Consider the following 22606-nt stretch of genomic DNA (forward strand, 5'->3'; position numbering starts at 1 on the left):
CCGAGCAGTGTACCGGCTCAGCCAATCAGTGACTGTTGCTAAGTAAAAAATATACGGAGCAACAGGTAATTTAGCCAATCAGCGTCGTCGGATTTTATGCCTTTGGGGCGCAGAAAATATCGCCCCAAACCAAACATTTTGGTCTCCCGTGGCAACCAGAAATCGAGGGGGAAATTAACCGAGGAGCTGTCCTCGGTAGCAGGATGGCTACGCAGTTTTCATCAGTTTCAAATTCTGTTTCCCGTATAATTTACTTTTTTTTTTTTAAACAGTGAGGACAGATACCACACGGACTGTTACTGGAGTTAGAGACCTATTTATCTGAACGGATTACAAAACATGAACTCTCAAGGGACACATGAACGGTGCTGTCAGCTAACGTTAGCCAAGCTAGGCAGAAGTCAGGACTAGCAGCAGAGCTTCCCAGCTGGATGAAAAACACAGTTTCACGGTGAGAAAATACAACCAACAGGTGGATAAAACTCTGTGGGCCGGTGGCGGGAGGCTGCTATGATGTGACAGGAGGCCGCGTAGTGTGTGAGAGGAGCACCGGAGGACCGGAGCACCGTTAACCGGCACGTCAGAGACTGCTCTCTCTTGATGCTCGGAGACAACTTTTGGACTACATGCTGTTGGTTCGTCCGCGGTGCGTTCACAGCTCGTCCCAGAGCGTTTTTATTACCTAGTTCATCCAGCTTCTGGGACACTGGACTGGACACTGTTATTCCTGAGTGACACCAGGGGAAACTACTCACCCAGGCTGTGACAGGACGTCTGTGATGCGGAGCATCAGGCTGCAGCACTGTTCAATATGTTTACAGGTGTGACCAGTACGTTCACAGTGACTCGTCATCAAACCTGATAATGCAGCAGTTAAGTTAACATCTCACATCAGCTAGGTCAGACCAAACTTAATCACGTTATGTTCCTCCTATAGTGTTCCTGTCACACTTTGTCTATAGTTAACATTAATCACTGCTGTAGGTTACATCATACACATGCCTTTTAATAACAATATTTTTGTATTAAGAGTATTTGCTAATATATTTCACGTCCACTGTGTGCCACCAGTGAAAGACTACTGTTTGTTCATTGTCATTATCTGTCAAACTGCTGATTTATGAAGGCAAATAAATAATTAATGTTTATCCCTAAAAATGGGTTTGGGGTTCTTTTATCAAGATGGTCACCAAAAACTTCAGGGACAAACAGCCCCACCTAGAATATTTTTCACCAGCCGCCACTGGCGGTGCCCCCTCTTGCCCCTGCGTAGAGCCGGCCCTGGGTCTGGGACGTCCTGTTCGGCGGAGATACTTTTGAAAACCACCCGGGGGGAATTATAAGGGTCGGTAATATTTAATCCATTTAGTTTTTTTAATATAAAGTCAATGTCGTTGGAATTAAAGTGAGATCATGTGAACTCAGACTGCTTCGGTGCTTACAGTCAATGCTTCGGAGCTGGCCAGTTTCCTGCCAAAATGGCGTCTCGAACGCTGGAGGTCACGTGGGGTCCGAGCTCTGTGCTATCCATGAAAGCAAAAATAAATAAAATAATATTCTTTAAAAGACTGTTATCTTTGGCCAAGTAAAGAAAAACTTTTCTCCACTCCTTCGCCCCACCTCTCTCGTTTCCCATGGGTAGAGCTGAACATTTTCCCAAGTACTATCCGGCCCCTTAAAAAAAAAAAAAAAAGCGAGGGGAAAGCTCACTGCAGTGCAGGCCTCTATTGTCACTAACTGCGCAGTTAAGCTGCGGCGTGTTTCACATCTTTTTATGCTCCGTAACAGACACCAAACAGCAAAGACCCAAAGACCATCACTACACATGTCCTGACAATCTGTCATAAGTATAACACAGTGTTGGATGTTTGAGTAATTACCTTTTCGTGGTCACAGAGTGCTGCTGCCGGTGCGATGGCTCCGTCGACTGGAAAGAATGAAAACGAAAGTAAAAGAAAAACTTATCAACAACCTTGATAATGGTCGGTCTGTTTACCGTATAACAGGAAGCCGGATGATCATGGCGATTTCCTTAGGCTACTCATGAAAACCTTTGTGTCAAATATAATTTTCAGTTTTCAATTAAGGATTACAATAAAATAATCAAAGCCATTCCGGTTCCTTTTAAAACAATGACTCAACAGCTGCTGATATATTCTAATACTTTTGTAATGAGATCACTAAGTGTGTTAGGAATTAGTCTAGGTAGTAAAGTATTCTCTAATAAATTTATAAGAAATATTTTAACTGAACAGTATTACCCCCTAAAAAGAAAATATATTTTGAAAGATTACAATGCTATGGAAGCAAGAACGATTAAGCGATATTTGTCTTATCCTGTACCTCAGAAAACAAAAGAGATCACATTTAAAATAGCCTACTGAATGACATTTATCCATCAAACCACTTCCTACATATTAGATTTAATTTGGATAATAGTATGTGTGTTTTTTGTGAGAATGATATCGAAACAGTAGAACATATTTTCTTTGAATGCGAGTATGTTGTACAATTTTGGACTTCATTTCAAAACTGGTTGTTATCTAAACACATTATTTTGCCCCCACTAAATTGGATGTCGATCAAGGTTGGACTACAGTTAAAGGAAAAGAACTTGGACTTTTTGGTGAACATTTTAATTTCCCTTGGGAAACACTTCATCAACAGATGCAAATACCTCAAAGTGAAACCCCACTTCAATGGATGGATAAACGAACTCAGAATGTATAAAAAATCTTTGTATTACATGAAAAGCAAAAATGCCCTAAAGTTATTTTCTTTGCTGGACTTATTTACTATTGTGGACTGAGACCCTCACGTTCTCTTTTCTTTTCTTTTTGTTCTTTATTGATCAAGATAGCTGATTCAGCACTGTGAATGTATACATTACCATTGTGCCTTGTATGTTGAAGTTACTTCAATAAAAAAAAAAAAAAAAAAAAAAAAAAAACATAACAGGAAGGAAGAGGCGTCGTCCGGAGGCCTGCATCAGAACATTCAAGATTCTTACCACTATCTGAATATTATTATTTTGTACAATAACTTGTATATCATGTGTTTTATGCAAAGGGATGTGAATGTGTATGTTGTTTTTTTAAAGCCAATGAATATTTTTTGTTAAATCTCTATTAAAATGGCACATTGAGGAAGAAGAATGACAGGAAAACCTAGCGAGTTAGGAACACATTAAGTTAAGAGGTTTCTGCTTTAATTCAGTGGTTGTTTAACCAATCTAAACATTTAAAAGCACTTTTAATGTTCTTTATTTGTGGAGATTGTGCGATAAATGTAGCTGTGTAACTGAGTTCATTAGTCTGCATGAAACATGAGTCTTTCTAACCACCTGTGTGTTGTCAGATGTGTCAAATAAAAAAAACATAAAAACAAACCACACTGTGATATCACATGTTTATTCATGGTTTCATACATGTTCCAGATGTTCAGGCTGACACAGTTACTGAGGTAAAACACTGTAAATGATCATGATCATAAACTCAGTCCACAGGTTCACAGGGCCCTCTAGTGGTTACTATTGGTTACTATTCTACTGTTATAACTATCATGATGTGTTTAATGCTCATAATAAAATGGAATGTGACAAAGACACTTTAATATTGTTTATACAAGAAAAAGTTAAAAACACACAACTGGCTGACTGTTGTTAATGTGTGAGGATTTTAAAAATGTGTGGTTTGGTGTCGTCGTCTTCAGATGCTCATGGTGACCTGGATGAACTGGACACAGAAACAGATTCACATTTACACACATTCATCTGATGTTTGTTCATATGAAACACAAACTGATGCATCTGTAAAAACCTCACAGCTGCAAACTGAGTGAGACCAGGACAGAACTTTCTTTTTTAGAAACATTAGTTGAAGAGGTTTTTATTTTATTTTATTTATCTCATTGAGACACAAGGTCTAAAAATTGTACAGTTTCTCTTTAAACATGTTACACTGGATGTCTGAGCTTCCTGGGATCGATAAAGTACCATCCATCCATCTCCTGTATTATATAGTTTATGTGTTTTTGCTCTAAAGCTCTGACCTGTCCTCGTGTTTTCAGGTAGAAACTGTGTTGCTCAAAAGAAAACTTTCAGTTCAACAAAGTGAGTGAACCGAGTCAGAACGAAAGCCGATAATAATAGCAGCAGGAACTGGACTCCACCCACTCAACTAAAACTTTCACATTTAGATGGTACAAACTGTGGCTGTTAACCTCAGAGGTTTCCTGCGTATGACTCTGTTTTTTGTGGCAGGTGGTTTAGTTTATTATGGACTGGTGGTGGGTGGAGCTGAGACTGAGTTTTCTACCTCTGCTGCTGCTGTTGTTGTCGTCTTCAGCTGTTCAACACCTCTGTTCAGCTGCTGTTTCTGAGTCGCTGTCAAAGTTTAAAAAAGAAAGAAAACCAACTTACGTCGTCGTATTGAAACGAAGCGCTGCCGCTCTGAGACGTGTCTCTCCTCCGGAAATGGTCTGAAATAAAGACACACACACGGTTCATTAACTCATTTAACTTTTTCAAACCTGATCAACTTAACATGAACACTGCTCACTATGTCTATACATGATTAAAATATGATATATCTAGACTTATTATACTGTATCTAACATATCTATTCTGTAACAGCACCACATGAACTGGTGCAACATCAGTAACATCTGCTCATATAAAACCATAATACCGGTAATCACTCATGTTATTTTCATTAGAGCTGCAACAATTAATTGATTAATCGAACAATAATCAGTTATTAATTTAATCCTCAACTATTCTGATAATCAAACAATTGGCTCGAGTAGTTTTTTAAGAAAAAAAAGTCAAAATTCTCTGATTTCAGCTTCTTAAATGTGAATATTTCTGGTTTCTTTGTTTCTTTATGACAATAAACTGAGTTTCTCTTTGGTTTGTGGACAAAACAAGACATTTGAGGACGTCATCTGGTGGTTTGGGAAACACTGATTGACATTTTTCAATATTTTTTTTTAACATTTTATTGACCAAACAACTAATCGATTAATCGTTTAAATAATCGACAGGTTAATGGATAATGATAATAATCGTTAGTTGCAGCTGTAAGTTTCATATCGCGCAGCTCTAACATCTTCTACACTTGTTGTATTGTCATTTTCAGGTCTGACGTTACATGTGATGGTTGTTTCTGTTGTGAAAAGTCACAAACAAAAAAGCAAAATATATCTTTCTCCGCTGATTTTGATTGTTTTGACTGTTGGTTCCTGCAGCACAGACGTCAGTAGTTTGTCCTCAGTGTGAACAACAGTAAACTTTGTCTTTATAAGCTGCCTCCTCTGTCTGTTGAGCCTCGGTCCTTCAGTCAAGCGCCTGGTGAACGTCAGTAGATGAGCTGTGACCTCCATCTAGTGGCCGGTCTGTATGTGGACATCAGCTTCTGTGTTGGTGTTTTAAATCCTCGGGATGTTCAGGATTTATTTTATTATCTCTTCAGTGATGCTGCTCACTATATTTTGACAATGAATGGATTGATCAAGTTTTAACAATTATTAACTACACTGTCTAATAAATGTATTTTTTATTTTTCTATTGAATGGGGGATTAATTGCATTGATGGATTTTAGTATTTGGAATATGAATGCAAACTCCTCCTCCTTCCTCCTCCTCTCTCATCTTCCCTCCTACCCCCGCTTCCTACTCCTCCCTCCTCTCTCCTCCTCCTCCCTTTTCCTCCTCCTTCCCTTCTTCCTTCTCCTCCTTTCTTCCACCTCCCTCCACCTTCTCCCTCCTCCTCCTCTCTACTCCCTCCTTTCTCCCTTCTCTTCCTCCTCCTCCTCCCTCCTCTTCCTCCTCCCTCCTCCTCCTCATCCCTCCTCGTCCTCTCCTCTTCCTCCTCCTCCTCCCTCCTCTTCCTCATTCTCCTTTCTTCCTTTTCCTCCCTCCTCTTCCTCCTCCTCATCCCTCCTCCTCTTCCTCCCTCCTCTCTCCTTCCTCCTCTTCTTCCCCTCCTCCTCCCTCATCCTCCCTTCTTCCTCTTCCTCCCTCCGCTTCCTCCTCCCTTCTCCTCTTCCTCCTCCCTCCTCTTCCCTCCTCCTTCCCTCCTCTTCCTCCCCTCCCTCCTCCTCCTCTCTACTCCCTTCTCCTCCTCCCCCTCCTCTTCTTCTTCCTCATCCTCCCTCCTTCCTCCTCCCCTTCCTCCCTCCGCTTCCTCCTCCCTTCTCCTCTTCTTCTTCTTGCTCATCCCTCCTCTTCTTCCTTCTCTTTTCCTTTTCCTCCTCTTCCTCCTCCCTTCTCCTCCTTCCTCCCTCCTCCTCCTCTCCCCTCTCCTCTTCCTCCTCCTTCCCTTCTCCTCCTCCTTCCCTTCTCCTCATCCTCCCTTCTCCTCTTCCTCTTCCTCCTCCTCCCTCCTCTCCCTCCTCTCCCTCCTCCCTCTTCTCCTCCTCCTCCTCCCTCATCAGCTCCTTTATATATTCATTTCTCCAGTAAAACTCTGTCAGTGTCTTGACTCCTCTCTGTGTTGGTGTCGGTCTGCTCCTCCTCCTCTTTCCTCCCTCCTCTTTCCCCCCTCCTCTTCCTATTTATTAAGACTCACCGGTCAGAGCTCGCAGTCGGACGCAGCAGCTGACGAACTCGTCGAAGGGGATGCGTCCGTGGAGGCTGTACCGCTTCATGATGCAGTTCATGGCCTGAGGGCTCAGGTTATAACCTGCAGCAGCAACAACAACAACAACAACAACAACAACAACGTTAGAGAAGTGAAACACCAGTGAATGACATGTTAGTAGAGTCTAAACCCAGTAGAGCTCTGAGATCTCAGGGTTTATACAGGAATCTTGAAGTTAATTTTAAAACCTTTTTAAGACTTTTTCAAGACCTTCTCAATATTTTTTAATACCTCACCGCCGCTTCAAGCTGTAACCATTTACATCAGTGACACTTTTATCTGAACAGTTTTAGTTTTTGTGATAAAGACTATAGACCACTATGATACAACAGAATTCAAAAAAGGCTGGGATAATAAATCAAAGGCAAAGTTTATCAAAAAAAACATTGCTCAACTCTCAAAAAAACAAAAACAACAATCTTCTTTTCTTTTTCATGAACCGGTTCATCTTTGTTTTTTAATAAAACAAATAAATTCATACACTTCCGCAATGTTTTTTACAACTCAAACTCTTGGACAGCTAATTCAGAAAAAATACCTTCAATATTTAAGACTTTATAAAGTCGTGAAAAGACTTTTTAATACTTTTTAAGGGTCTTAATTTTCCCAAAATTGATTTATCACCTTTTAATACTTTTCAAGACCCCGCGGATACCCTGGATCTACTGACTCAGGTCAGATAGTGGAGCTCAGAGTTCAGACCAGACATGGTGAAGCAGCATTTAGCTGTGATGCTGCTCACAACTGGAACAAACTACCAGCAGACCTGAGATCAGCCCCAACTTAAATCCAGGTTAAAAACATTTCTCTTTGTGCTTATAGCTGAGCTCTTTTTAAGAACTTTTAACTTTATCTATTTTCTTTTATTTTACTTTTTTATTCTTCTTTGCCCCTGCTTTTAACTCTGAGTTTTTTGTTTTTATGCTGTTTGCTCTCCTTCTGGGTCAAATTGACCCAATCTGTTCTCTTCCTCCATCCTTCCTTCTTTCCTTCCTTCCTTCCTTCCCTTCATCCTTACTTCTTCTTCCTTCCTCTTTTAATCCAATTGACCTGATCTGATTCCTCCCTCCATCTTTCTTTCCTTCCTTCTTTCGTCCCTTCTTTCCCTTCTTCCTTCCTTGAACGAATCTGTTGCCTCCTTCCATCTTTCTTTCCTTCCTTTTTTCCACAATCCATCCATCCATCCTTCCTTCCTTCTTCCTTCTTCCTTGAACAAATCTGTTCCCTCCCTCAATCTTTCTTTGCTTCCTTTTTCCCTCCCTTCCTTCCTTCCTTTTATACCCAATTGACCCAATCTGTTCCCTCTTTCCTTCCTTTTTCCCCTTCCTTCTTTCCTCCCATCTTTCCCTTTCTCCTTCCTGCCATCCTTCCTTCCTTCTTTCCCTTCGTCCTTCCTTCTTTGACCCAGGAGGACAACAGGAAGGTTAAAAAAAAAGAAAAAGTTTTGTCTTTATGTAAAGCACATTGAGTTGCCTTGGTATGAAATGTGCTATATAAATAAAGATGCCTTGCCTTACCAGTGTGTGTGTGTGTGTGTGTGTGTGTGTGTGTGTGTGTGTGTGTGTGTGTACCCATGGTGGTGATGGCCTGCTGCAGCTCGTGAGCCTCCACCGTGCCGCTGCGGTCGCGGTCGTAGGAGGCGAAGGTGTTCTTCCAGCCGTTGAGAACCTGCGACAGCTCCCTGAACTCGGTGAAGCCCATGGAGCCGGACATGTCCCTCTGAGACGCAGCAGTCAGGGAGATAACACACACTCACACACACTCACACACACTGGGGAGGTCTGAGGGAAACTAGCTGTGTGTGTGTGTGTAGAGGTTTGTGTCATTAGACCTGTGTGGTGTGTGATGTCATACAGTGTGTTTGTGTTAGTGTGAAGGTGAAGGATACGTCCAACATGCCGATCATCAGCCGACAGGTTTCCAGACTGAAAGCTGCAGAAAGAAAAACAAACTGATCAGTTCACACTCAGGAGGAAGAGACAGAGCTGCAGCAGAGTATATACGTACATGAAGAAAACTAAAGACAAATAAGGAGGAAATTTTCATTATATTTCTGTATTTTCAGGTTTAAAGGGATAGTTCAACATTTTGGCAAATTGGCCCATTGCCATAATCCCTATAGTCATAGCAGTAGGTTCGTTACCTTTAATTGTCGGTGCAAGCTATTTTTAGAACGGCGGAGCAGAGCCGTGAGCTGCTCAGAGCTACGCTACGGAGGCTCATGGGATTTCTTGGTTTCCCTCATCAAACTCATCAAATACACAATCCAACAACTCCACAACGCTCTGGTGGACAAGTTGTGACCTGCACATTCACCACGCTATGAGATAATAACACAACGTTACCACACAGAGTTGTTTTAGAGGGAAATTCAGAGACTGATGATGAAAAACTGTCCCTGAAGGCAACGCGCATCAGAGGTTTTACATGAATTTCCCTCTAAAACAACTCTGTGTGGTAACGTTGTGTTATTATCTCATAGCGTGGTGAATGTGCAGCTCATAACTTGTCCACCAGAGCGTTGTGGAGTTGTTGGATTGTGTATTTGATGAGGGAAACCAAGAAATCCCATAATGAGCCTCCGTAGCGTAGCTCTGAGCAGCTCACGGCTCTGCTCCACCGTTCTAAAAACAGCTTGCACCGACAATTAAAGGTAACGAACCTACTGCTATGACTATAGGGATTATGGCAATGGGCCAATTTGCCAAAAATGTTGAACTATCCCTTTAAGGTGTTTTATGTGTCTCTTACGTTGGTAGGAGCCGGAGATCCCCGACTGTGTGAGGCAGCGCTGCAGCTCGTCTGCTGAGATCTGTCCGTCCTGTCACAGTCACACACACACACACACACACACACAACAACAGATATTGATCAGATATCGATCAGCTGACTGGAGCTGAGTGATCCGGCTCAATAACTCCAAAGGTGAACAATGTGCAGTGTGTGTGTGTGTGTGTGTGTGTGTGTGTGTGTGTGTGCAGGTGAGTTACCTGTCCTGCTACAGCTTGGAAGTATCCGTACAGAGGATCCTGCTGCACAGACACAAAACACAGAGTCATTCAGTGTCTTAATATTCTACTGTACATGGTGGTCGTTTGACTGTTAACTAGTGAAATCCTCACGACATCATCTGTGAAATCTATTAACGAGCTTGAATAATCTAATTTACTTCAGAAAATCAATTTGAACCCTTTTCTAAATTAATCAAATAGTCATTTTTTATGCCGGAGTATTAAAGCAGAAGTAAGCGATCCTCGGTCGTTTTGGCTAATGCTGCGTTCCAGGCAGGCTTTTGAAACCGTAAATTACAGCTTCAAGTCACGACTTACGACTTTGTAGCGTTTCAGGCAACCCACTCGTGTTTCTCCGACCTGTTTTACCTGTGAAAGTCACTATAACGGCCACTCGTAACTTCTGACCCGTGAACTCGTACCAGATCGAACTGGTACGACTTCACAGGTCGGAAAAACACGAGTTACGAGTTGCCTTGAACGCACCATAACGTCTTGTCAACCGACGGAGTTAGCAGCCCCCGCCCTCGTCATGGATCTATTGGTCCTCGTCCCTACGTCACCACATTCATGCGCATCCCTTGGCTGCACACACAGCCCTGCATGCCGTTCTCTCTCCTCATTGGATAAAAATTGTAGGATACGAGAAAAGTTTTCTCCTCGGCTCAGAGCAGAGCAGAGTGACTGACAGACCCGTGTTTCAGACCAAACACTCTATGTAAGTGATTGCTGTCGGAAGATACAACTATTTAAGACTTATATTAACACAAATATATCACTTACTTCTGCTTTAAGGCCACATTGAGAAAAAAACCAAACAAACACAGACTTCGAGAATAAAGTCGTAAATTTACGAGATAAAGTTGTACATTTACGAGAATAAAGTCATAAATTTACGAGAATAAAGTTGTACATTTACGAGAATAAAGTCATAGATTTACGAGATTAAGTTGTACATTTATGAGAATAAAGTCATAAATTTACGAGAATAAAGTTGTACATTTCCTACGAGAATAAAGTCATAACATTACGAGAATAAAGTTGTAATTTACGAGATTAAAGTCGTACATTTGCAACTTTATTCTCGAAGTCTGTGATTTTTTTATTTATCAATGTGGCCCTAATACTCCATCGTATTTTTTTTTTAGATTAAAACGTTGTAAACTTGTGTAAAACGCCACAGAAACAGAGGTTTGTTTTAATAAACACTTAAAATCCAAACAAATATCATTTAATTATCATATAAGACAAAAAAAAACAAGATTCTCTTTGAATCAAAATGGTCAATCATCTGGTTTTCATTCATTAATCAGCATCAGTTTAACAATATCTCACCAGAACGTCCCATTAAACATCTATTTTATCCAAAAGTATTAACAAAAGTGTTATTAACAGTTTTGGTATTGGTTTATTATTGATTACCCCTACATCACTATATCCATTAGAGAAAAACTCAACCTTCACACATTTACATTCCTGTCAGCTGCTTCATCGTGTTGTTTCCATAAAGATTCATTCAAATGGTGATGAAGCTTTGTCGTCTGTTCATAATAATCTGATTTTAACACACAACACATCAACAGTGCAGGGTGTGAGTCTGTTAAACGTCACAACAGCACAACAGTCATTGATAATCACAGTCAGCTGAGTGTGTGGTATGAGTGTGTGTGTGTGTGAGTGTGTGTTTAAGTACAATAAATGGGGGTGAGGATGGGTGGGGTCTTTTCCTATACGACTGTTATCAGTGCACATTCCTCTCACTGCTTCTGTGAAAAGTCTAAAAATAAAAGAGTTTCCTACAAAATAAGATTCTGCACCAACATCCTCAACAAGTGTCTGTTTTAATACTGTAGTCTACAGACTCTTATTTTGAAAGGTCATCACCAGCTGTTACAGTTAAAAGTTAAATATTAAGAACATTTGTTTAACTCAGATATGACTTTAAGAGCTGTATTCTTTGTTTTATTTCATGAAACTTTAACGGCACTAACGATAAAAAAAAAAAAGTGAAACATTATCTACTTTGACTTTAGTTAGTGTGATGTTTAATATTTTACAGCTGATACCTCTGACCCAGAGGGCGGGGAGGGGCAAGAGGAGGCCAGAGGTCATGTACAAGTTTGTTTGACTTCACACACACACAAAATCTTGAATGAGAAGACACCCGTTAATTAAGAAAGCAAATAATTCAATAAAATCACCATTAAAAACCAGCCCAGCGTTAGTTCACGTTATAATTCATTTGATACCAATATGATTGATTAAAACAGAGCAGGACTAAACTAAAGCTGATAAACACATTTCACTGCATTTCAATCATGTTAATTGTTGATGTGTTTATATATAAAGTTAATTAAATATTCTTTTAACTTTCCATTAGTCGGTTCAGACTTGTTTTCTTCACATTACAAGTGATTAAATATAAAAGTTTTTTATTATAAGCTTTGTCCAGGATGTGCAGAAAACTTCATTCATGCAGTTTTAACAGGTTTAATGGATCTGTATTGTCCTCTGCTGTTGAGTCTTTTTCATGCAAAATAAAAAAGTGATAAAGTAACTTGGTGTTTTTGCAAAAACTCCTGCACAGCTCAAACTTCTTCAGACTCTTTCTGAGGCTGCTGAGGTTTGAAGAGATGAAGACAGTAGTGAAACCTGAACAGAAACAACATGTGGTTTCATAGCCTGCTACTATAAAGACTCTCTGCGGGTCTGGGCCCTGTTTCAGTTTTAGACCTTTTTTTTTTTAAACCTAATTTTAACCACAAACAAACTGATTCTGGTTTTGTTTCCCTTTCATTTACAGTGGAAGGTGAAGTGCATTAGATTATTAGCCTACACTGGTGAAAATATAACTATATCATCATAATAAAGTGGATTAACCATTAACCTTTACACACATATCAACACACCTGCAGCTTTGTGTCTTTCTAAGAATAAAAAAAACAAAAAAAAACCTAGTTTGAATGGTTCCCTTCCCACTGACTTCCGGGACACAGGTTGGGACACCGTAGCCTACCGAGCTTCAAGCCGGTGTTTGGTCATCATTTAACGGGTTAATAACGGGGTCTTACCACGGGGGCTCCACCGGGACCGGCGCCGTATCCTGGATAGGCCATCTTCCTTTTATTATTATTAGTTATTTATTTAATTCTAAGGAGGAATGTCCCGTCAACTCCGAGCGAGGGTGTGTCCCTTGGTCCGATGGGATGTCCACAAAAAACAAAAACCACGGAGACACGGTGAAAGGAGAACCGGAAGCACCGAGGAGGGTTAAATCCGTTTAGAAATCCGAAACTGGTGAGTTATTGTGGAGAGGAGAGCGTGAGAAAGCTTCTGCAGGACGGTCGGTGTGTGTGTTATGGTGTTATATAGACTTCCCAGCAGCAGCGACCACGTGACGCCGTGTCGACCAATAGGATCGCAGCGCTGGTTACTACCGGAAGAGCAGGAATCAGGATGCTTGTAAACACACGCACACCAGACCTCACGGGAAAAACGAGTAAAAACCGCATAAACTGATCGCATCTGTCCCAAATTTTAGTATGTTCTTCCCTGGTCCAGACCACGTGTCTCCAGAAAATTCGGCTAAAATCGGCTCTGTATTTTTTATGAGTAATTATGCTTAAAATACAAAGCTCTATGGCATGAGGTAATAAAACCCAGATGTGCAACTCAACACTCAGATTTCAGTTTAATTGGTACAAGACATGAGCTAATGCAACAGCCTCCCTCCTCCTGTCACTTCACTTACTGTTCATTGTTTTAGAGAAGTGTTATTTAGGCTGGTATATGTAGCGTATATTATATAGGCTATAGAGAGGATGAAATAAAAGAAACATTAATTAGATGAAGGGAATATAATTCAACAGGTTCTATTAAAGGTCAAAGTACACTGCCTATACATGTTTAAACCTGATAAACTGGTTACAGGATACAACCTACGACCACATGTGTAACTTCTTACACAATCTGCGGACAATAATAATTAACTGTGAGTATGTTTTTTAACAGTTTCAACAAATACATTTGGTTTAATAAAGAAACATCTACATAGCATGTGTTGTGTTGCTGTTATACATCTCATTTTTATCAATAATAAAGCCCCATCTACAGGCTCCTATAAACTGTGCTCTCATATAGAGATGGCAATAACCACAAAAACTACTAATAACAGCTCCACCACAAAACTGAAAGACTAATGGAGCTGATTCATATTCTTTAATACATAATTCATTGATGACTTTTGATGCTGTTAGGAGTTTGTTGACATTTTGACTTTTCGTTTTACAGACAGGCATCAGTCCTGCAGAGAGGAAACTGAGTAAAGAGCTGATCGTGCTCTACAACCAACATGTCAGACTGCAATAATATGAAATCCCATAGGTATTTTGCACCAAAACACGTCTTATAATAACAAAATAAGAACAATTACTTCTATTAAAGTAACTATTATAGCACTTTTCTATACAAGTCAGTGGTTTTCTTCTGCAAAGCACAGGTATGATTCATTCTTACTGCATTACATCATTGTTTATAAGAATCGCTGTCCAATCAGCTCCGTCCCTCACACTCACACCTGCTGTGTCCGTGTCCTGTCCTCTGAGCGTCCATGTTTCATTTCAGAGGTGGAGCGGGGAGCGAGAGAGACAGAGAGGACGGGACGGAGACTCCTCACCTCACCACCTGGACCACACACACACACATACTTACTTACACATACACTCACTCACACACATTCACACCAGTGAAGATGCACAGAGTGAATTCTGACTGTTGGCTTTGGTCGCCCAGACCTTCTCCTTCGAGCCTCGGTTCAACGCTGAGGAGCCACCAGGAGGAAGAGGAGGAGGAGGAAGAGGAGTCAGGAGAGCATCCTGCTGTCTGCTGCTACACACACACAGGTCAGAGCAAGATGACATCATTGATTCACATGTTGACAAAATGATGATTTCATGGAATAACAATTATTTATTACGATAACGACTCAAATGAAAACTGCAAATCAGTAGTCTGCATGTGGTTGAGTCTAAGTGTGTGTTTGGAGGTGAGTGGCTGGGGTGAGTTTATGAGTTTATTAGGATCCACATTAGCCATTACTTCATTATATAAGCAATGGTTATTCTTCCTGGGGCCCAGCACATTACAAATATAGTAAAAATATACTGAGTAAAAAACAAAAGAAACATGAAAAACACACTAAAACCACACTACAAATATCCAGATACAGAAATAAAGAGTTTAAAGATTTGCAGATACAACACAATACTTAAGCTTATGAAAAAAAACCCAAAGCAAAACAACAAAAATCAAAAATCAAAAACAAAACAAAAAACGTCAGACACTATTATCGCCTTACGACAGAGTATAAGGGCCACATTGACAGATAAAAAAATCACAAACTTCGAGAATAAATATAAATTTATGACTTTATTCTCGAAGTTTGTGTTTTTTTTCTCAATGCGGCCCTAATACTCCGTCGTACCTTTCTAAAAACACATTTTTTTATGTATTTTATATAACATCTGAGAGTGTTTGTGTGTGTGTGTGTGTGTGTGTGTGTGTGTGTGTGTGAGAGAGAGAGAGACAGAGAGAGAGAGAGACAGAGAGAGAGAGAGAGCAAACAATGGGGAGTCTGTGTTTATTCAACCTAGGATCACACAACCCTGCTGCGTTGGCCATCTAATGCGGGAAGAGGAGAGCAATCCTAGAATATATAACGAACACCCATCACACAAAACAAGTTGTTGCTGCAGTAAAAACAGCAGAATTTGCTGATTAGCCTATTAATTCATCAAAACGTATAGGAAAACGCTTTTTCCACAAAATGTGATCTCATTTGATGAATATAAACCTTTAATCTGGACCTTTTCAAGCAGAGATGTCTGTGACTGTTTCAGATGCTGTTCGGCTTTCATTTGTTTTTTGTGTTGGAATAAAAAATCTGTTGTTCAGCCGCAGCTCCTACATCAAAACCATCCCTGAATGCTTGTTTTTGTCTGCACTACCTCCTCTTTGTGCATGCATTTCGTGTGTGTGTGTGTGTGTGTGTGTGTGTGTGTGTGTGTGTGTGTGTGTGTTTGCCTGTGTAAGCAGTTGTATAAGCAGTTGACTGGTGACCACAGTCCCTGTCCAAACCCAGCAGGGTCTAAATCAGCAGGTATAGAGGAAACAGAAGGATTAGACACATGATTCAGCCGTGACAGCCAACAACACCCTGCATCAAACAGCCACAGACCGCTGATTTATGTTTACAGTGGAAAATTATCAATAAACATAACCTGCACTAATAGATCTACATCTTTTTTTCTATTATTGGAGATTTATAAGACAAAAAACACAACAACTCTGAGATGAAGGGAGTTACAGCTCATGGATTAGGACAATAAGACAGTAGACAACATTGTTAAAGCAAAAGTAAGCGGAATATTTGTGTTAATATAAGTCTTAAATAGTTATATCTTCTGACAGCAATCACTTCTATAGAGTGTTTGGTCTGAAACACGGGTCTGTCAGTCACTCTGCTCTGAGCCGAGGAGAAAACTTTCCTTGTATCCTACAACCTTTATCCAATGAGGAGAGAGAACGGCATAAAGGGGCGGTCCTTGCAGCCAAGGGATGCGCGTGAATGTGGTGACGTAGGGACGAGGGCGGGGACTGCTAACTCCATCGGCTGACGAAGCCGCAAACCACCAGATCGCTTACTTCTGCTTTTTTTTTTTTTTTCTTCATTGTTTTTATTGCAGTTTTTGTTTACATTCAACAAAACAGTGTCTACAAAACTAGACACACAGCAACAAAACAAACCTAGAACCAGGGATATGGGATCCATTTCTATATTAATGTGAAAAATTCTCTCCATTTCACTTATAATTTCAACCCAATATCTTTGAAGTTTATGACAAACCCATGAAACAATGAGTTAAAGTTCCCACATCAGTTTTACACTTGAGACACAAAGGGGAAAGAGAGCGGTTGAAGAGGCGCCTGTGGTGAGGGGATATGTAATCTGTGTAAAATCTTAAGTTGTATTGCTCTTGTCCAAGTACAAATTGAAATCCTTTTTGCAAGAGACCAAATGGTATCCCACTTTTCTTCATCTATGGTTACCGACAACTCCTTCTCCCACACACCTCTGACCTTGATGTTATGTTTGATCTTCCCTCGAGACGGTGGACAAGTCGCCCTTACTTCTGCTTTAAAACCTAATAAAAAGATAGAGTAAATAAATACGATCAATAAAAGGCAATAAAAAAAGAGAATTTGCCACCATGGATAGGCCCACAATCACCTGACTGAAAGGTACAGGAGTATAAAATACAATATGAAGTGCCTATAACAACATTGGTGCTATCAGGCGAAAGTCACTTGACCAAGTACAGGAGTATAACTTAAAGGGATAGTCCAGCTTTTTTGAAATGGGGTTGTATGGGGTACAAATGGCAAATCACGCTGCACCGAGACACAGGCAGTAACACTGTTGTGAATGAGGGACAATTAATCAGCAGATATTATACTATTTGTACCTAATACAACCCCACTTCAAAAAAATGGAACTGTCCCTTTAACTTACGTAAAAATTAAGTGCACGATTTAAGAGTTTTAAAGTTGTTCAGGCTACGCACAGCACAACACCTCCTTTTTGTACCTTCAAACATGGATATAACATTTTTGTAATGCAAGAAAAAAATTAGTTGAGAGGTCAACAAGCAGGCAACAGTACAGGAGTATAACTTAAAGGGATAGTTCCGCTTTTTTGAAGTGGAGTTGCATGAGCTACAAATGTCAATTAAAGGTTGAATATGTAGAATATTTATTAAAAGCTATATTTTTTCAAAAATAATACATCCATGGGGCCTTTAGAGGGGTACAGAATGAAAGTATTGCTTTTCCATAAAAAAATTTTTTTTAGTCTGAATTATTATTTTTAATTTTTTTGACGGGCTCGACAATGACTTTCTGTCAGCGTTCTGTTTACATTCGTACCTGCCTGTAGCCGACATGTGGCTCAGTTCTCCGCTGTTTGCCTGCCTCCTCCCGGTCGGATGCGTTTGTTTCCAACCAAGCCTTTTTAACCCCTTCAGACCCTGCGTCCATTGGAATGGACATGACATATTTCTGTCTCTAAACAAATAAATACTCTGTAATTCAATGATGTCAGCAATGCTAGTTACTGATTGGGTCCTGATTATCCAACCACAATCATGTTATGACTTTGAGCACACTCTGAGAGAGTGACAGACATCGGACAAGACAAGCATGGTGGACCGACTGCAGAGAGGGAGGAGGAAGCGCCCATTTTCAGTCAAAAATATAAATTTATGTTCATGCTGGCCAAAGCAATTTGCTGTCAGTATACTTTTAACTGTTACAAGTCATAATATTTGAAGTTATTTTAAACAAATATCATATCATTAATTTGTAGGATTTTTTTCAAAGTCCAATGTCCATTGCAGTGGACATCAGGAGTTAGGCGAGGTAAGCCAACACTCAAATGCTTAGTGTCAGTATATAAAGAAACAAAATACCTGTAAGCTTTTCATTGGTAAAGCATGGTGTAACAGTTTATTTATTCATGATTATAACATTTTTATTAATATATATTTTTTGTTCATAATGTTCTCATAATCATCATAATGAGTGTCAAAGACTCCCTTAAACGTCCTGTAAATCTGAACTTGACTCCTTGAATTCAGGCAATGAGGAGGATGTTACCAGGAGTGAGATAGGTGGTAGGCCTAAGTTTAGAAATTAAGACAGTTTTTAATTCTTAGTATGTGGTTTTCATCAATTTAATGTCTTATCTAAATGGAATGGATAAGTATTTGAGAGTGAGAATACATAAAATGAGTTCAAATGTGATTGTTTTGTTTTTAGATTCAGAGAGGGACAGTGGAGAGGTTATAGTACATGCATGCCAGAAGAACTTATGTGGCAGATGAGATTGAGATAGAGGAGACAGACAGTATAGTGAAAGAGGAGGACAGGAGGAGATGACAGTAGCAAGGAAGGAAGAAATCAAGTGGCGTCACAGGCCATTCACTACAATCATGGGCACATCCTTTTTAGAATGCTCCAATTGATGAGGATCATCCCATAGACCCTATGAAGACATCAAACAATATACTGTATACAGTGGCAAGAAAAAATATGGAATTTCTTAGTTTTCTGCATTAATTAGCCATTCAATGTGATCCGATCTACATCTAAGTCACAAGTATAAACAAACACGATGTGCTTAACCTAATTCCACACAATTATAATATTTCATGTCTTCATTGAACATGTCCAATAAACATTCACAGAGCAGGTGGAAGAAGTAAGTGAACCCTTGGATTTAATACATGGTTGAACCTCCTTTGGCAGCAAAAACCTCAACCAAACGTTTCCTGTAGCTGCAGATCAGAACTGCACAACACCATTGGTCCTTACAGAACTGCTTCAGCTCAGCCATGTTCTTAGGATGTCTGGTGTGAATGGAGGTCATTCCATAGCATCCCTATTGGATTCAGGTCTGGGCTCTGACTGGGCCACTCCCAAAGGTGGATTTTCTTTTTTTGAAGCTACTCTAGATTATCTAGGTTGTAGATTTACTTCAATGTTTAGGCTCATTGTCCTGCTGCATCACGCTATTCTACTGAATTCAGCTAGTGGACAGCCACCCTGACATTATCCTGTAGGAAGTCTTGATAAACTTTTACTTTAAAAAATAAATACAAAAAATTAAATCTTAGTTTCAACAGTCGACAAAATATTTCCCCATTAGTGTTGTGGAGTGGCAAACGTCAGGCCTGCAATGGAAAGCAAAGCAATTAATGCAGAAAACTAGGAAATTCCAAAGGGTTCATACTATTTCTTGCCACTGTACCTATATTCTACCTAAAGTACAGTATGACATGGTTGACATGCCAGATTATGATGAAAACAACGAGGCAACAGATGAAGACTATATGAAAAAACGCATCTTTTGTGACAAGTGCGACATCCTCCTCTCTTCTTGCAGGCTTCTATCAAGTTGATGTACATGTTTAGAACTGCACACAAACTCAAAACCATGCAAACATCCAGTTCCAGATGTTTAGGTCATAACTGATTGATTACTATGTGGAAAAACACAACCTTATTTTTCTTAAGTTTTTCTGACATTTTACAGCCGTTTAGTCCTGGCGTCCATTGGAATGGACATGAAAAAATACTATTAAAAACATGAGTTAGCAAAAATGTTTTTTTTCCACTTTGTTTTTATGTTTGAGAGGAGTCAGAATACATAAAAAAAAAATTTTTTTGCTCAGCCAAAAAAATGCGGGTCTGAAGGGGTTAATAATCAATCGGTGGATCAATGGATCATCATATACTTGTTAGGATGGGTGTATTTGTGTAGTCTTATCTGTCATAAACACGTTTATCTCCGCGGACTTTCGGTGCCACGGAGCTCCTTTTTTTTTTTTTTTTTCCAACTTGACGAGAGCAGTGACAGCGGAGGCTCTGAGGCTCTGAGGCTCTGAGCAGCAGCGGTGTGAAGGCAGAGAGCCTCCACTGTCCCTGTAACAAGCTACAAATCATTTATTATGCTGTTAATGACGGTAAAAATGAAACATAAGGTAAATATCCTGCTTAGCTCTCCTCCTCTGCTGTCCTCTGTTCAGAGCGGAGTCCCTAGCAACGGCCCGTTTTGCCTAGCAACGGTCTGGCAATCGACTGCTGGAATTCTTTTTCTGTTGTTTTTCTTGTAATTCTACATAGTCAACCTTTAAGTATAATATCTGCAGTAGAAAGGTCTCTGCTCCTCCCCAATGAGAAACACCGGCGCATCACGCTGCACCGAGACACAGGGACAATTAATCAGCAGATATTAGTGGCTATTTTTTACCTCATACAACCCCCACTTCAAAAAACTGAACTATCCCTTTAACTTACATAAAAATTAAGTGCACGATTTAAAAGTTTTGAAGCTGTTCAGGAGCAAACTATCCCTGCTTGACCTCCTTGTACCTGCAAACAAATATAAAATTTTGGTAATGCAAGAAAGAAATTAGAGAGGATTGTCCAACACACAGTTTCATATCCCAGCTCTATCCCATAATAACTCTGCTTCTCTGCACCTGTGCAGGTGAGGTCATCAGTCAGGAGTCAGCTGAAGCCCAGTGGTCCATCTCCGGTGTCCCCGTCCACTCTGGGATGTCCTGCAGACGGCCCGGTGCTCCTCCTCCTCCTCCTCCTCCTCCTCCTCTTCCTCCCTCGGAGCAGCCGCTGGTTGTCTGTAACCATGGAGACGTATCCCAGCGGGTTGTCGTCGGCGGCTGCTGCTGGGAGGCTCCGCTCGTCGACACCCAGGGATGTGTGTGTGTTTATGGGCAGAGGGAGCCAGAAGCCCCGGGCCCCTGCTGGCCTGGGTCTCCTTATGTTTACTATGGATGTGAGTGAATGTTTCTACTGTTTCCCCCCTGTAAATTAAAGGGATAGTTCAACATTTTGGAAAATTGGCCCATTGCCATAATCCCTGTCGTCTTAAGAGTTTGTTAGGAGTAAGTTCAGAGTTGTTTTCGAGGTAAAAACTGCTGTCGGGGACAGTTTTTCATCAACAGTCTCTGTATTTCCCTCTAAAACAACTCTGTGTGGTAACGTTGTGTTATTATCTCATAGCGTGGTGAATGTGCAGGTCACAACTTGTCCACCAGAGCGTTTTGGAGTTGTTGGATTGTGTATTTGATGAGTTTGATGAGGGAAACCAAGAAATCCCATGAGCCTCCGTAGCGTAGCTCTGAGCAGCTCACGGCTCCGCTCCGCCATTCTAAAAATAGCTTGCACCGACAATTAAAGGGACAACGAGGAGTTTTGGAAAAGCTAAGTGTTTTCACACTACATTTATGAGCCTCCGCGCACCGTGAAATTCTTTGACCGGCGCAAGACAGACTCATGTTTTCATTCATCAAGAATTAAAGTCAGAGGTTGGAAGACGATCACGTACCGCCGTAGTTCCGACCATAAACGGCGATTAGGCGGCGTTATTCTCATGACTCGCCACGAAACCTAAAGTAAAGAAACGCTGGTTGGCTCGACCAGCATCTCCACCACCACTAATAATAACAAAAACAATATATTTATCGAAAATGAGCCCATTAACAAGTGTGGGTAGCGTAGATTCATCCACATTAACATGAGACTTTTTTATAACCAAATAGAAACTCCTCGTTGTCCCTTTAAAGGTAACAAACCTACTGCTATGCCTATAGGGATTATGGCAAATGGGCCAATTTGCCAAAATGTTGAACTTTCCTTTTAAACACATGTGCACTCCGATAATATTACAAGTAGGGCCGAACATAATAATATTCTTTGCCTGATGCAGTGAGGACAAACATGGTGGTGGGAGTGGAGGTGGTGGAGGAAGTTGCTGTTGAAGACACTGTGGAAATAATGTAAGAAATTAATCAGCCTGTACCTTTAATACAATGTGTTCTTTCAACATTTCTATTAATTGTACAGATTATAGAGATAAAGTGCGACCACAATCATACAAACACGTGTGGTTTTAAAAAAAACATGTGTGTTTTCTGTTCTCTCCTCAGAACAGAGGACATATATACAGAAGATCTGCTGCATCCTGACGACCATCTGTACCCGACATGAACCTTGGCTGCGTGATTTATAAGTGTGTCCAGTTCAGACCGTATAAACTGTAAACAAAGATATTGTAAACATTATTGTCAGATTTGCTTGTGCTTTATCTGTTTACCCTATATGACTGTTATATGCGTGTCTTTCCTATGCTTCTTTTTGTAAATAAAATCCGCTATACCAAATAAGATATAATATGATATAATATAACTGAAAGGAAGTAAAAAAAAAAAAAAAAACAGTAAGTGAACTTCAACTACCAGCTGTTATGTGTGTCTTTCTTATGCTTCTTTTTTTGTAAATAAAAGCACTACCAAATTAGATATATAGGCTAATATA

At 40.2% G+C, this 22606-nt stretch overlaps 1 protein-coding gene and 1 long non-coding RNA gene across 6 annotated transcripts in view; one reads left to right on the forward strand and one right to left on the reverse strand.

Moving 5' to 3' along the window:
- Positions 1–12982, reverse strand: part of LOC146972686 (sorcin-like) — a 71785-nt gene extending 58803 nt beyond the window's left edge. For 2 of the 5 annotated variants that reach the window (XM_085803094.1, XM_085803093.1), the window contains exons 1-7: positions 12724–12982; positions 9632–9673; positions 9393–9462; positions 8530–8573; positions 8213–8360; positions 6570–6683; positions 4421–4479 (exon numbers count right to left, since the gene is read on the reverse strand). In XM_085803094.1, coding sequence (XP_085659220.1) covers positions 4421–4479; positions 6570–6683; positions 8213–8360; positions 8530–8573; positions 9393–9462; positions 9632–9673; positions 12724–12768 — 522 coding nt within the window. In that variant the 5' untranslated portion in view covers positions 12769–12982. Of the gene's footprint in view, positions 1–3393; positions 3735–4420; positions 4480–6569; positions 6684–8212; positions 8361–8529; positions 8574–9392; positions 9463–9631; positions 9674–12723 lie in introns of those variants that run through there. The other 3 variants (XM_085803096.1, XM_085803095.1, XM_085803092.1) reach the window with 2 other exon arrangements.
- A 7745-nt stretch (positions 12983–20727) lies between these two features.
- Positions 20728–22459, forward strand: LOC146972688 (uncharacterized). Its single transcript, XR_015037901.1, has 3 exons — positions 20728–21065; positions 21999–22068; positions 22219–22459. It is a non-coding gene; the product is annotated as an uncharacterized LOC146972688 (long non-coding RNA).
- Positions 22460–22606: the final 147 nt, after the last annotated feature.

This window comes from Trachurus japonicus, chromosome 16 (assembly GCF_045865225.1).
Source record: "Trachurus japonicus isolate A0001 chromosome 16, Traja_1.0".
Taxonomy (NCBI): Eukaryota; Metazoa; Chordata; class Actinopteri; order Carangiformes; family Carangidae; genus Trachurus; species Trachurus japonicus.